We start from the raw sequence: 16,746 nt of genomic DNA, 5'->3' as shown, positions 1-16,746 counted from the left end.
GATTGGCGAATTGGGCATCAGCTGAGTACTGAACCAGTGACTATTCAAGTCCTTGTGGGTTTTAGTAGTGTTGGTCTGTGATTCTTCTAGTTGATCTGGTGTTCACGCAATGCATTATCTGATTTTATTGCAACTTTGTCTCATTTTTTATTAATTGTTCTCACTCTACATAGATTTGCATTCCAGTACAACCCGTCTCTTCAACCAAGAGCCCTCGTTGTCTTTGGCTGCATCAGTAAGCGAGTGACCCATGGCCAGATTAAGCAGATCATTCGGATCCTGAGCAAGGTGACTGCAAAGTGTTACTTGGACTTGTCTTCCTTACGCTGCCCTTCTAAACTTAAGTTTATAAATCTTAACCTTAGCGCTTACTTTCTAAAAGCCATGCCTCTAAACCAGTACTGATGTTGCAGGACTTATGGAGCTACTTTGAAAATGTTGAAAGCTGGAATTATTATGTTTAGTGGTATTTGCACACGTGCTTAAATAAGCACTCGCTGTGAAATTTCACAGAAGTTTGCTTTTGAGATTAAATGAAGACCTGTAGACAAGGCAGCCCTGAGACCTGGAAGAAGCCCAGCTGGTAATGGAGCGTTTGTCTCCAAGTAACGATTAGTTTATTACAATATTCCCTCTAAGCTGCAGGGCCACACAGCAAACCAAAAGTTCCTGTGCATTAAGTACACAAATTGGCTCCTTCACATTACTGTGCATGTGCACTTGTACAAAGAAATTTGAAGTGTCTGTGCACTTAAAAACAGATTATGTTGTACAGAAACATTAGCAGGCCTATTGGTTATATGCTCCGATAAATTGCACCCCCCGCCCCCCTCACCCCACAGTGAGGGAGATTTCCACTGGGCCAAGAAGTAACAAAATCTCATTCCTGCTTCTTAGAATTTTCTTTACAATTTCATTGCTACAAGGCACGGAGGCCATCATCTCTAATGTACATGGGGCTATTTTATCCATGGAATGATTTGAAGTGTAGTGTTTATGGTACTGAAGAAATGCCACCATGGCAACTTGTGAAATCAAATTCAATAATTTTGATTATTTGTGGACCAGCACCAGAAATAACGAACTGTAAAGTTGTCAAATAGCTAGAAAACCCAAATGATTCACTAATTTGCCATCCCTATCCTTAACTCTAATTCTATGCTAGGTTTGTGAATCATTGCCCTCTGCAGTGTGCCTGGTAAACCACCTGGTAAATGTGGCCTTGCCACTTTCATCCATATTCTGAAAATGCACATGCAAAGTGATATCCATCAAAGCTCTGGATTGCCTTGACTAAAACCTTGTGTTTGACCATCTGGAAAACATCAAAGGGAGGGTTTATTTTAAGTGAGTGAGGGTCTACCAGAAACATCGTGCCATCCCAAAAGCGGCAAAATAGCTGAACTGCTATTTGCTGGCTGGCATCCTCCTGTGTGCCATGCTTGACCTTTAGCATGAGCAAAGACCCGAGGGAAAGATGAATCATAACATGGCATGAGATGATTTTAAGCAATGCTTCAGTGATTGAAAAACTGAATTGATGATGAATTATGGGATGATGGATCGCGAGTACTCATTCATGGCAGCCAGTATTCATTGCATCATGCTCCCATGTAGTTTCTGGTGCATGTACTTTACAAATAGTTTGTGCCTCTGCACTTTGCACATAATGTAAGAACAATTAATTTCTATAGTGTTGGCAGAACAGGAGGGAATTGGTGGGAGTATTTTGTTCTTGCGGGCCGATGGCTTGCGTTAAATTCTGTGTCAAATGGTTCTGGACCCCTAATTGATCTTGGTCTACAGGGGGTAGAGGAGTATGCAATGGAAGCTGAAACTGTATTATAATCAGGGGGCTAAATGAATATTTTGTATTGAGAGTGACTGTTCCTTTTTTTTGCCTCTCAGCATCCTCTTTCTATGTTTTGCCCTCTCGCCTGTCTGGTTGAGACTGAAAGGCTGCCTCAAAATGGAACATGGTATCTCATTTTGTGGCTAACTCATTCTTACAAAAATTCTGATATAACTCAGTGTACAATTTGTGGTGATTATTTGAAAAAATTAAAAAATTCCTTGAGAATTTTAACAACATAAAACCCATCACATTCTACCTTTCTTCAGTTGTAGAAAAATTGTATTGGATTTAAATGTTAACTCTGTTTTCTCTCCACAGATACTGCCAGACCTGAGTTTTTCCAGCACATTTCTGTTTCTATCTCAGATCTCCAGCATTCAGAGTATTTTGCATGTACTTTGGTGTTGAATTCACTACTACTTCTCAACCAGGAATGCTGAGCTTTAAGAAGTTCTGCCCTTCGCTCCATGATTTCTAATTGTCTCTTTTATCTTCATTGCTTTCCATCTCCCTGCTGGTGTTTGATAAGGTGTCTGCCAAAACTTGCTTTCACAACAACATCTCCTTCCTGAGTGACTGCCACCATTTGCCCCACCTGAATGCCAACTGACATTCCATCCTTAGTACATTTCAAATCCAACCAGGATTGCAGCTATCTCTGAGGCATACAGTGTTTCTCTGACTACTGTTCTTGACACATTCTGAGATCCACATGCAGTGCTGAGAACCACCACATATACCTGGCTTCTCTCTCCAGCAGCACTGGCTCACCGTCTCTCAAAACCCCAGTTGCATTTTATTCTTTATCTCATCTGGCACCTTAAGAAATGTTTTCTCCTCCTGGCTGTTGTTAAGGAATGCTAGCTCCAACAGCCTTTGGTACTGACACTCCTACGACTCCTTCCCTCTGACTCCATCCATTCTTGTAACCTCACCTCTTGCAGTGTATTCACTGTATTCTCTGCCCTTCCCCTCTCTGACTCTGAATGATCTGTACTCAGCAAAGGACTCCATTTTATTTCCTTTTGCCCCAACCTCAGTAAATTTCAGGCATAGCATAATGTTGAACACTCCTTCCATCACTCCTATCTCCATGTTGATTTCTTTGGGCAGGTGTTCTCCTTCCTCCCCTACCGGTCCACTCAGGACACTTTCATCATCTCTAGCACTCTTCCTCTCCACCTGCTGGCCCGTTCTTGAGCTTTTCATTGAGAACTATTGTTGTGACATCAGCCATGTTAAATTCTGTGCTTCCCTCATCCATTCTAACCTGTCACTCTCTGAACTTGCTGCACTCCATTTTCTGGAGTCCAGCCCTGACTATATGATTCAACCTGCTGAAAGAGTGATGCTGCTGTTGTCTGGTGTACCAACCCCTACCTGTCAGAGGCTGGGTGCTAACTCTGAGATGCTTCTTCTTACTTGTCCAGACCATGACCACCCCAAACCTATCAAACCATAGTTACCAGGATGTCATTAACTTCGCTTCCCCAGGAGATGCTCTCACCACAGCTTCCCAACTTGTCTTTTACTTCATCCCAAAATCCACAAGCAGGATAGTCCCCATCATTTCAGCCTATTTTCTCCCCCCACCCACTGAACTTATTTGTTCCCATCTTAACTTTTTTTTTAACCACCACTTGTCCTGTCTTTTCCCACAGGCATTCACAATTCTTCTGATATCCTATGCTATTTCATGTTTCCTGTCCCAATCCCACTTCCATCCCCCATCAGGAGGATCTGAGGACCCTCCACTCCCAAACAATTCCCATCTATTACCGTCCTCTTCTGTCTGCTTGGAATTGAACAATTTCTTCTTTAACGTCTTGCTTTCTCCAAATGAAAGGTGTGGCGAAGGGTACCTTCATAGACCAGAGTTGTGTGTTTCCTTTTGTGGGATATGTGGAACATTCCTTGTTCCAGGCCTACTCAGGCCCTCTCCCAACATACTTTTTTGATGACTGTATTGATGCTGCTTCCTGCCCTCAGCTGAAACTAGAAACATTAACCAATTTTGCTTCCAATTTCCACCCTTCTCACCTTCACGTAATCCATCTCTGACACTTCTCTTTCATTCCTTGACTTCTCCATCTCCATTTATGGGGATAGAATGCCCATGAATATTACAAGACTCCCACAGCTATTTTATCTACACTTAACCACACCTTGCTTCCTGTAAGGATGTCATACCATTCTCCCAAGATTCTCAGTCTCCATCATATCTGTTCTAATAATGTGACCTTCCAAGGCGATGATTCCACCATGTCTACCTTTTTCCTCAATGTAGGATGCCCTTAACTTGGTTGACAAAACCCCTAATTTGTCCAACCCATTTATCTCACTTCTGCCCTCACCCCTTCCCCTTCCTCTGAGAACTATCGTAGGGTTCCCCTTGTCCGCACTTTCCATTTCACCAGCCTCTGTATCGGAAGGATCATCTTCCACCATTTCTGCCAAGTCCAGTATGATGCCTCCATCAAACACAACTTCCCCTCACCGTCAGCATTCCAAAGAGACTGTTTCCTCCACAACATCCTGGTTCACTCCATCACTACCAATAACCCATTCCCTTCCCACAACACCTTCCCATGCAAATGCAAGGGGTGTAACACCTGCCTATTTGCCTCCTCTCTCCTCATGTCCAAAGCCACATATACTCCTTCCAAGTGAAGCAGTAATTTGCTTGTACTACTTTCAATTTGGTCCACTATATTCACCACTCACAATATGGGCGTCTGTACATTAGGGAGATCAAATGCAAACTGGTGCCGGTTTAGCAGAATACCTCTGTTCAGTCTGCCTACATGACCCTGACCTCCTTGCTGTTTGCCATTTCAATTTACCATCTTGCTCTCAAACTCACGTTTCTGTCCTCTGCTTGCTTCAGTGTTACAGTGAAGCCCAGCACATTGCTGAGGATCTTCAGCACTTCCTGATTTTTGGGCTCAATGTTGAGTTTTATGACGTCAGACCATGATCTCATAGAGTCGGAGGTTTACAGCATGGAAGCAGGCTCTTCGGCCCAATTTGTCCAAACTGCCCTTTTTTTAAACCCCTGAGCTAGTCCCAATTGCTCGCATTTGGTCCATACCCCTCTGCACCCATTTTAACAATGTAACTGTCCAAATGCTTTTTAAAAGACAAAATTGTACCCGCCTCTATTACTGCCTCTAGCGGCTTGTTCCAAACACTTACCACCCTCGGCATGAAAAAGTTGCCCCTCTGGACACTTCTGTATCTCTCCCCTCTCACCTTAACCCTATGCCGTCTAGTTTTAGACTCCCCTACCTTAGGGAAAAGATGTTGACTGTCTGGCTGATCTATGCCCCTCTGTTTCATAGACCTGTATAAGATCACCCCTCAGCCTTCTACGCTCCAGAGGAAAAAAGTCACAGTCTATCCAGCCTCTCCTTATAACTCAAACCATTAAGTCCCGGTAGAAAATAAATCTTTTCTGCACTCTTTCTAGTTTAATAACTAGATAACTTGAGTTTAATAACTCTGTCATTGATTTTGAATATTTTTTTGTCAAGGATGTCCATCTGTATCTTGTCTTTGCTTTTTGATGGGCTAACCTTTATTTGGCTGTAAACATTTAGTCTGGACCTATGCTTTGTTTCTTTATTACAGCCATTGCCACTCCTTTCGCCTTTTGTTCCATGTAGCATTTAATCTCCCTCATGTGTTAACCCATCCCTGATCTTCCCTTTTATTCCACCAGACCATTCCTGCTTTACCCATCACTTTCTCAGACCCTTTCCCAGTTTCAAAAAAGGGTCACGTTGGACTGAAAACGGTCACCATTTCTCTCTCCATAGCTGCTGCCAGGCCTGCTGAGTTTTTCCAGTACTTTTTGTTCCTGTTTCAGAATTTTGTCCCCCAAAGAACAAGGAACAAAATTCCTCCAATAACCACCAGTTAATGTAAATGCAAACTGGATTTCTGTTTTATATTGTCACTAACTTTTTCCATTAGAATTGATAGGAGGATTAACTCAAATAAACCCCCTAATGCAATTAGCTTTTGAAAAAGGGCTGCCAACCTAGAGTTTGTGTACGTGCACCTCACCACCTTAATGCCCAAATTATCTCAAAGTGGTGGGTGTTTTGTGAGCATTGATGGGCAGGAAAAGACCTTCTTGGGGAGCAGTGCCACACAATTCCAAATTGTTATTTATTGAAGTGCATGCACTCTCACCCCAACCAAAAACTATATGATTACCTGAGAGAGGCAATAAACCAAATCAGATTCAAAATCTGCCCCATTTGGGGATTAGTATATCAGGATATTTGATCCCAGCTCTTCATTTTCCTCAATTCATCCTTGGAAGTTGAATACACCCAATGCAATAGAATGGGATGATCAGATTGAAAGGTTAAGAATCAGATCTGTTGAAATTCTGCCATTAATGTTTTATCGTGCCAGTTAACTGTACAAATCTGCATAATCGCTATCGGAAATCTTTTTGTCTTGATTCCAATTTGAACTGTCTGATGAATTACAATAAATGTGTAAAATACATTATGGGGCTTGTTAAAAGACCAAGCAATACTGAGGTTCATCCGTCTGTTGTCTGAGTACCAAGAGAACATTGTTCAGTAAGCAAATCAAGCCTTGTTAAAATTGACAGGACATTGACAGGTGAAAGTCTATAATGTCATCTGTTTAAGATTGCAAATCTAGCACAGGAGAGCGTAGGTATTCTTGATGTACCATCTGAACATCACCCTAGCTTCTATTGATGGCTACTGATGGTGAATATGTGACCATGGATAAGAAGGTCCTTTTACCACATTTAATTATTAGTCCCTAAACTGCAGAAATACTGACGGGACTTATATTTGAACCATTTCCGAGGTGGTGGAATTCACTGTTCCTGATGACCAAGCCTTAAGAGCTACTGCGGGATCTTCAGAAGATCTTGCATCAGTCAAAAGACAAAAGTTGAGTTAGCTATTTCCTTCTTAATTATCACCTAGCATGCCATCTTTGCTGGCAATTCTAATTTTCTGTCATTGGAGGAATGGGTTGCATTTACCATCAACACTTTCCAACTGCATGTATGGGTGATGTGAAGTTTGGAGCATATTTACGCATCATGTCTGCTCATTTTAACAATTGTGTTCTGTGCTGAATTTTGATTCATCGGCCATTTTATTTCCTCTTTGGGCCCAGTTACTGTTCATTGTATGACTTTTTGTGCATTTGCTTTAATTGTGACTCGGTAGATGATGCATCTTACACTCTGAAGTGAACTTTGTTTTAATGAAGAAAAACTTTAAATTTTTGGAAATTAATGATTCTCAAACTTGCAGTATCTACTGCACCTGATCTTCAATCAGGAATGTAACAACCTTGACAATCCTTGTTAAGCTATCTTTCGTTTTAAAAGATTGCAAATTGTTACTCAAGCACGTAGCCAATTCTCTTTTTAAAGACTGTATATGGGAACAGTTTTGAAACTGAAAACACTCCCCTTCTGCCTTTCTTTTAATTATTTGCTTAAATGCAACTTTAATGTTTTATCGTGCCAGTTAACTGTACACACCTGCATAATTGCTATCAGAATTAATTGCTCAAAAAACTAGTCTCAACTTCATTACTGCTGCTGTAAATGGCTGATTATCCAATGTTGTTAGCGACTGAATATAGGTTGTGAGCTTCTTCAACAACTGATTAAGGTAAAAAGTTTAAACCATTTATTTATTAGTATCACAAATAGGCTTACGTTAACACTGTAATGAAGTTACTGTGAAAATCCCCTAGTCGCCACACTCCGGCACCTGTTTGGGTACACTGAGGGAGAATTCAGCATGGCCAATGCACCTAACCAGCATATCTTTCAGAGGAAACTGGAACCATCCCAGAGGGAACCCACACAGATGAGGGGGAAACATACAGACTCTGCATAGACAGTGACCCAAGCTGGGAATTGAATCCAGGTCCCTGGCACTGTGAGGCAGTCGTACTAACCACTGTGCCACCATGCTGTCCATCAACAACTAAACATCCTTTTTATCCCTTTATGAATATTCTTGCAAATGTTGTATTTAGGGAAACTGCGATGTTGCTGAGTCTGAAAGTTTTAAGAAAGTAAATTTATCAATAAATGAAATAATGTTGTCAGTTGGCAAACCAACTTCCTGTATCATCTGACTCAAAAGTTACTTTTACTTTTGATCAGAATCCACAGTGTCGTCTGTATTCTGTTTAAATGCAAATATTCATGTGTACATCAAAGTTGATCACAGCTTTTTATGGAGTTTTCATTTTAAAAGTGGTGATAATGTCCATTTGTGACACGAGGAGTACTGAATATGAACGTCCCAGGTACATAGAATTGTAGAATCCCTACAGTGCAGGAGGGGGCCATTTGGCCCTTCGAGCCTGCCCCGCTATTCATTATGATCATGGCTGATCTTCCAACTTAATAGCCCAATCCTGCTTTTTCCCAGTCAGCTTTGATCCCATTCGCCCAGTGCTATATCCAGACGCCTCTTGAATATAGAATCGTAGAATCCCTACAATGCAGGAGAAGGCCATTTGGCCTGTCAAGCCTGCACCAACAACAATCCCACCCAGATCCTATCTCCATAACCCCACATATTTTCTCAGCTAATTCCCTGACAGGGGGTCAATTTAGCATAGCCAATCATCCTAACCCGCACATCTTTGGACTCGTGTTTGAATCCTTCGAAGAGGTTGTTAATTGGCTTCAGTACCCTGAGCTGGTAAATGAGTGGGGTGAGGAGGGGAGGAAAGGAAATCATCCATATCTTGTTCATGGTTGCTAGTCAATGTTCTTACTGGACAGCAATTATTTATGGGTATATTTAAGGGGAGGCAATGGCCTGGTGGTTTTATCGCCAAACTATTAATCCAGAAAATTAGCTAACATTCTGAGGACCCGGGTTCAAATCCTGTCACGGCAGATAGTGGAGTTTGAATTCAGTAAAAAATATCTGGAATTAAGAATCTACTGATGACCATAAAACTATTGTCGATTGTCGGAAAAACCCATCTGGCTCACTAATGTCCTTTTAGAGAAGAAAATCTGCCATCCTTACCTAGTCTGGCCTACGTGTGACTCCAGAGCCATAGCAATTGGTTGATTCTCAATTGCCCTCCAAGGACGACTAGGGATGGGCAATAAATGCTGGACAGCCAGTGACACCCATGTCCCATGATTGAATAAAATGTAAGGCCAAACCAGAATGTATTCGGGGCCATTTGTAATGTCCGAATGCCTACGACTGATAGTCTTCTGGGAGGATTCGACTTGGTGTGCACCCATAATTCCACTTTCTGTGTCCTCCATTTCAATTGCTGCTCTCTTCCCAATCCTTGCCAGCTCCCATTAGCCTTTCATCCCACCATAAATGTGTTTCAAAATTTGAGTTGTTTTCAGCAACTTCCAAGTTTTTAATGTTTTCTATCTTTGCAACTCCCTCCAGACCTGCATCCCTACTGGCATCCTGCACTGTCCCTACTTGGATCTCCTGCACATTTTCCCCAGCCCTCTGCTATGTCAGTAGTGATAAGCCTTCAACTGTTTTCGCTTACACATCCCAGAACTCCCTCCACCTTTCGCTGCCTTTCTCCCCACCTTTGAAAACCTCATTAAAGCCTCCCACCTTGTGTTTTTGGTCACCTCACCACACCCTCCCTATCCTTCTCGCACAGTCTTCCCAACAGTGAAATGCTTTGTTACGAGAAAGGGACATGTCAATAACGGAAGTTGTTATTGAAGAAGCTCGTGGACGTTGTATTCCATCACTATCAATATCAGATAATCAGCCATTTACAAGAATGTGCTGAAAGCATGAACAGGATATGTGCTTTTTACTTGAAATAGCCTTTCAGTTTCTGAAAATTTGTAAATCAAAAAAAAACAACAGGCACTAGAATTTGATCTGGTTTGAACCAAGAGTAATATGCTTAAACCAAAAATTTAAGAAGAAATGATAATCCAGTGCTGTCACCAAGCATACATAACCTGTGTGACCAAATCTTTTGCATGTTTTGATTAAATGCCATGTATGGTGCATCACGCAGAGCATTAAATACTACATTATTAACTCATCGGCCAAAAACTAGCAGCTTCCATTGAAGGTAACAGCATAATAAATAGCCCTAATTTCAGATGGTTGGATTGTCCATCCAACAGGCTTTCACAACAAACTGATAGTCTACTGCAGTGTTCCAATAGCCTTTCTGGGTGCAGTTGAAACGCTAAGTCAAGATTCTGAGGTTACGTCCCTCCCTAAACAAATAAGATCATATCTTGCTTTCCTAAATGTTTGCTTTTAAATATCATGCTGTAGCATAGCTCTTACAGAACAGGTTAAATTTGTGTACAATCTGATGATTGCAATTAAATAGCCAACCTGTCTCAACTTTAAAGCAATTACTTTGTAGTCACATGAAGTTTGTCAGAAATATTGAAAACTGTCTGAGATCAGACCAAGACAAAACTAGTTTAAATAATACGCAACATAACCACTAACTTGGGAGTCCGGTGTTCGCCTAGTTCAATTTTCAGGCTGGCAATCAGTGACTTCAGTACTGAGGGGTGAATTATTGAGGCTGGGGAGTGTTTGAAGTAAAGGAACCAATTGGCATGGTGACTGCTACTTGTAAAATTGTATTCAAGTCACTTGTGTTCAATGCTACATTGTTGGGATGAAGGCTTTCCACCCACTGTATCTAGCACAAAACCACCCAATAAAGCCTGGCAATATCATCCAGACTTTGTAACAAGGTTAATGGAAATGGGCAAAGCTGGTCCCCGACCACTCCCACCACTCACTTTGGTAAACGTGTATGTGTGTGTCTGTGTTCTCCAAGAAAAGCTTAAGACTGACCATTGTGGCATTTCCATTCATTTCCACAGGGTCTGGAGAGTTGCTTGAAAGGTCCTGATAACCATAACAGCCAGGTTTTGATAGAAGCCACCGTTATAGCATTGACCAAGCTTCAACCACTACTGAATAAGGTAAATGCAGAATGTGAGCAAGGAGTGAAAATACAGATCTGGTATGAAAAAAAGTGGATGTTGTGCAACTGAGCAGCTTGGTGATAGATAAAGAGGAGGTGCTAAAAAGACAGTAGGCGCTCCAGGTAGAGAAGTTGCCAGGTGGAAAAATGATCCGTATTTCTGACTGCTGAAATGTTCGAGACACAGTCAGAAATGTGACAAGCTTAAAAACTTGAATTTGTCAAACATGACCTGCCCTTGGCAAAGTCATTTTGACTGTCTAGTGTTAACTTATTTTTGTCTAAGTAATTATTTACCTTTTCCCATATTGTGGCCTCTGTAGTTTCCTGGGCTATCCTTTGCCCCTTAAACAACGGAGTCACATTTTCAATCCCCCAGTTCCTCTGGGACCAATCCTGTGTTCAGAGGGGCCTGGAAAATTTATACCAGCAACTCCGCAATTTGTTCCCTTACCCCTCTCAGCAATCTAGGATACATCTCATCTGGGCCTGCCAACTTCTCAACCTGAAGTGCTGACAGCCTTTTTAGCACCTCCTCTTTATCTATTGTCAAGCTGCTCAGTTGCACAACATCCACATTTTCACCATCTTTTTGTTACCATCTTCTAATTTGATAAAGACAGAAGCAAAGTACTCAGTATCTCTGCCATACCCTTCTAGTCCGTTATGAGCCCCACTCTATCCTTTACTAATCTCTTTGCATTAATATATTTGAAGAACATTTTATTAGTGCAGCCTGCCATCCTTTCCTCAACCTTCCTCTTGGGTTTCCTTATTCCAGCCTTAGCGCCTCTCCTGCATTTCTTCTTGTTTACTATTGGTATTCTGGCATGTGTCATATGCTGCTTTTTTTTTCTTATTTTCTCATCAGTATCCTTAGTCATCCAGGGTATTCTGGTTTTGGATACCCTCTATTTATTTCTCATGGGTATGTACCTAGCTTTCACCCTATTCATCTCTCCTTTGGGAATCTCCCATTTTTCATCCACTGTTTCATCCACCAAAGTGCATTTCCAATCAACCTGCTCCAGTTCAACTTTAGACCTCTCAAATTTGCCCTCTTCCAATCTGGGATCTTAATCCGTGACTGATTTTTATCCTTTTCCAACTTAATATTGAATCTTACTACATGATTGCTACTTCCTAACTGCTCCCCCATTCTGACATTATCCGCCCAGCCTGCCTATTTTCCTCGGAACAGATCCAGCACAGCTTCCTCCTGGTAGGACTGGAAACATACTGTTCCAGAAAGTTCTCCTGCACGCACTGCAGAAATTTCTCTCCCTTCTCTTCCCCACACACTACCCTTTTCCCAGTCTACCTTGGGGTAATTGAAATCCCAACAATTACAACTCTACTTGTATTGCAGGTTTCCATATCAAATGCTCTCTCTCCTATTTCCTGCCCACTATTTGATGGTCTATAATAAATGCCGAACAAGGTCACCCCTCCCTTCCTGTTTTTCACCTTTTAACCATATAATTCTCATTCAGGAACTGCATCTTGCTCAAGGGCTATGATATTATCTTTGACCAAGACTGCTACATCCCCTCCTTTTTTTGTAACCCACCTTGTTTCTACTAAAAACAAAGGAGGTTAAGTATCCAGTCCTGTTCTGGCTTGAGCCATGTTTCTGTTGATGCTACTCTGTCATATCTTCCTAGAGCAATTTCAGCTTCCAGTTCCCCAGTTTTGTTCACTATATTCCATGCTTTAACATATGTACAATTTAACCCTGCCCTTATCTATCTTTTTGTCCTTTGGGAGGCAGCCATTTCTCTGTTAACTATCAACACTCAAATCTTCCTCGCTTCCTTTTCCCTGTTTCCCATTTCTCTTGTGCCCTCACTGGTACTTCTGAAACTAAGCCCTTTAGGAAACCTACTCCTCCTGCCTTACAAGTGTTAGTCCTCCCTCACTGCCTCAGCCAGGAAATTGGTTCCATTTTTGCTCAGGTGAAACCCATCTTCTGAACAGCTTTCAAGGGTCATCCTGACTCAAATCTTGGTTCTATTCTCTCAGACTTGCTGAGGTTTTCCAGCGTTTTCTGCTATTGTTTCAGATTCCAGCATCTGCAGTAATTTGTCTTTATTATAATGTTATTATGGATTTGTCCCCAGACCATACTGGCTTGACAGATCAAGATGTGGGTATGCCGGCGTTGGACTGGCGTAAACACAGTAAAAAGTCTGACAACACCAGGTTTTAGTCCAACCTGTTTATTTGATAATATACTCGCAAGCTTTCCTAAAACCTGGTGTTGTCAGACTTTTTACTGTGTTGACAGATCAAATCATCCCAGGCTACTGTCTTAAAAATGTGACTATCCAGTCCACTCTGAATGAATGGATGATATCCCTTCAGGAGAAGGCTCTTAAAATTCAGAGTCAAAATGGTAACCCCTATCATCCCTTGTGCTTTCTTGCTGCATTAACTTCAGCAGAACTTAGCTTGCATCTTCTACTCACCTAATCTGGTATTTTCTGCCTGTAAATCCATATTTTGTTCCAGTGTCTGCTTGATTTTTGAGAAACAGAATATGCTAGAAAATCTCAGCAGGGCTGATGGTATCTGTGGGGAGAGAATAGAGCCAACGTTTTGACTCTAGATGACTCTTGGTGTTTATCTGCTCTATTTTCTTGTATAATGCACTCTATGATATGCCTCCCGTTCTCAGTGTAACTGTGCAGAACAGCAATGCTCTCCCACCAACACTTTCACAACTTACCTACTCCTAATTCCGTGTTTTAATTGTACACTTGTAATCTCCCTCATACGTTCCTACAGCTCCTAGGCTAGCTCTCACTCCAGGTGCACTGCTTACTCTATCAGATGCTCCCCAGCCTGTGCCAATGCTATTGTGACTCCTGGCTTCACTTGATACCTGCTCCAAGCACATTTAACTACAGCTTAAGGCTGTTGCCTCTAAGATTTCAATCCAATGATGCCTCCGCTACTATGGGTCCCACTTCTGACACCAATCTGTAAGATTTTGTATTTGGGAGCCACAGATACCCAATATAGGCAGTTAAGTACTCATAAGAACATAAGAAATTGGAGCAGGAGTAGGCCATCCAGCCCTTCGAGCCTGCCCCGCCATTCAATAAGATCATGGCTGATCTGTCGCTGCTCAGTTCCACTTTCCCGCCCTCTCCCCATAACCCCTAATCCCCTCTCCTATCAAAAACCCATCAACCCGCGTCTTAAAAATATTTAGCGAGGCAGCCTCCACCACTTCAACGGGCAGAGAATTCCAGAGATTCACCACCCTTTGAGTGAAGAAGTTCCTCCTCAACTCTGTTCTAAACCGCCCCCCTTTTATCTTGAGGCTGTGCCCCCTAGTCCTACTGTCTTTTTTGAGCGGGAAGAGTCTTTCCACCTCTATCCTATCCATCCCATTCATCATCTTATACGTCTCAATGAGATCTCCCCTCATTCTTCTAAACTCTAACGAGTACAAGCCCAGTTTATTCAGCCTCTCCTCATAGCTCAACCCCCTCAACTCCGGTATCAGCCTAGTAAACCTCCTCTGCACTCCCTCCAAGGCCAAAATATCTTTGCGCAGGTGCGGCGCCCAAAACTGCACACAGTACTCCAGCTGCGGCCTCACCAATGCCCTATACAGTTGCAGCAAGGCCTCCCTACTTTTATATTCAATCCCCCTCGTAAGTATTAAGTATTTTTAAGGTAATTTATAATGAGCAGCAATTTAGATATGATGCATTAACTAAGTGGACAGGAAAATTACACAGCACATTACGGGTGAGAGTGGTTTCAGAGGACAAATGGGCAGTTGGCAGAATGTGTTAATCTCAGTAATTTATGATGGCATTAATCTGCTCTCTAGCTGGAGTGTTAGGAACTCTTGGTCTAGGTCTTCCTTGGTCGTCATCCATCTGAAGAAGGCGACTGCCTGATGAGGGCTGCCCTCTGGCTCTGGTTATACTTTGTTGGGTAGCTTATCCTATGTCCCAAGATTTGTTTCAACCTTAATATCCAGTGAATACTGGGCAAGTACCCAGGATGTTAGGCTGGTTGCCTGCTCCCCCTCCATCACTTAACTCAAGGTCATTTTTTAGTTTATCTCATGCTGAGAGCCATTTGCTAGCTCTTAACATACACTTGTATAGATAAAAGGAAACACAAGGTGCCAAAGGACACCCTGCTATCAGCTCTGGAATATGCACATCTTTGTTTTGTCTCAATCCAAGGCTGCTAAGTATATTTTTTCCCAAGGAGAAACAGAAGCAGAAAGGATACAATCTGCTGCTAAGAGTTTACAATACAATGCCTACTAATTTTATAATCTTAGAAATACACCAGTTCTTGTATCTGATCATTGTCAGATTGCAGTTTGTCTGAGTTGGCAATGCAGAAATTCACTGCAGCATTTCCCAAATTACACTTCAAAAGTATCGCATTGGCTGTCAAGTACTTGATAGCTGACAGGGGTGAAACCATAATCAGGCAGTGGATGAGGCTAGCCCACTCCACTGGGCGTGTGCTCTGTCCCTCCATGTCCATCATCATGTTACACACCTCTCATCAAATCTCCTCTCTATTTCCTTGGAGTCACAGAGGTTTACAGCATGAAAGCAGGCCCTTTGGCCCAAGTTGCCTACGTTGCGCAGTTTTTACCATTAAGTTAGTCCCAACTGCCTGTGTTTGGCCCATATCCCTCTACACCCATCTTACCCATGTAACTGTCTAAATGCTTTTTAAAAGACAAGATTATACCCACCTCTTCTATACCTCTGGCAACTTGTTCCAGACACTCACCACCCTCTGTGTGAAAGAATGGTCCCTCTCTACCCTTTTGTATCTGTCCCCTGTCACCTTAAACCTATGCCCTCTAGTTTCAGACTCCCCTACCAATGGGAAAAGATGTTGACTACCTTAGCTATTCCCCTCAGATCACCCAGGGCAGCACAAAAGCACAGGAGTTAGCACTGCTGCCTCACAGCACTAGGGACCCGGAATGGGTCACTAACTGTGCGGAGCCTGCACGTTCTTCCTGCGTTTGCATGGGTTTCCTCGGGGCACTCCAGTTTTCTCCCACAGTCCGAAAGACGTGCTTATTGTGTGCATTGGTCATTTTAAAAATTCTCCCTCAGTGTACCTGAACAGGAGCCGGTGTGTGACGACTAGGGGATTTTCACAGTAACTTCGTTGCATTGTTGATGTAGGCCTACTTGTGACACTAATAAATAAACTTTAAACTTTAAATCTCTTATGCTTCAGGAAAGAAAAGTCCCAGTCTATCCAATCTCTCCTTATAATTCAAACCAGCAAGTCCTGGTAGCATCCTAGTTAATCTTTTCTGCACTCTTTCTAGTTAAATAATCTCCTTCCTATAATAGGATGACCAGAACTGTACACAACATTCCAAGTGTGGCCTTTCCAGTGTCTTGTACAACTTCAACAAGATGTCCCAATTCCTGTATTCAATGTTCTGACCAATGAAACCAAGAATGATTTCTTCACCACCCTTCCATGTGTGACTCCACTTTCAAGGAGCCATGAACCTGTGCCCCTAGATCTTTGTTCTATAACTCTCTCCCCAACACCTTACCAATAACTGGTTCAATCTACCAAAATGCAATACCTCTCATTTATCTAAATTAAACTTCATCTCCAAACAGAACAGCTCCATCTTCTCCAAGCTCCTTATCCCTGGAGACATTCTCATGAATCCTTTCTACACCTGCTCTAAGGCCTTCACATCCTTCCTACAGCCTCAAGTTTTTTTTTACCTTTTGATGCTTTATTTCTAATCAAAAAAGCCAATTCAAGTTAAGTGCAATCATGGTCCCCATATGGGGGAGAAACCAGATCCAAGCTGACAAGACAAGATATTGCCACCTTGGGCTTGATCAAACTGTAACCTTATAAAT

General features: G+C 42.2%; 1 protein-coding gene across 16 annotated transcripts in view; it reads left to right on the top strand.

Moving 5' to 3' along the window:
• The window catches only part of LOC145357267 (neurofibromin), a 324,662-nt gene that overhangs the window by 263,276 nt on the left and 44,640 nt on the right, over positions 1 to 16,746 (top strand). For all 16 annotated transcript variants that reach the window (XR_013889280.1, XM_080210466.1, XM_080210464.1 and 13 more), the window contains 2 exons: positions 174 to 288; positions 10,749 to 10,850. Coding sequence is in view for 15 of the 16 variants with exons in the window: in XM_080210466.1 (XP_080066592.1) it covers positions 174 to 288; positions 10,749 to 10,850 (217 nt within the window). In the remaining variant the exon portion in view is untranslated. The remainder of the gene's footprint in view (positions 1 to 173; positions 289 to 10,748; positions 10,851 to 16,746) is intronic.

This window comes from Carcharhinus amblyrhynchos, chromosome 23 (genome assembly GCF_965287045.1).
Source record: "Carcharhinus amblyrhynchos chromosome 23, sCarAmb.v2.hapA, whole genome shotgun sequence".
Lineage (NCBI taxonomy): Eukaryota > Metazoa > Chordata > Chondrichthyes > Carcharhiniformes > Carcharhinidae > Carcharhinus > Carcharhinus amblyrhynchos.
Note: the sequence above shows the minus strand (reverse complement) of the source record. Positions and strands in the feature narration are given on the sequence as shown.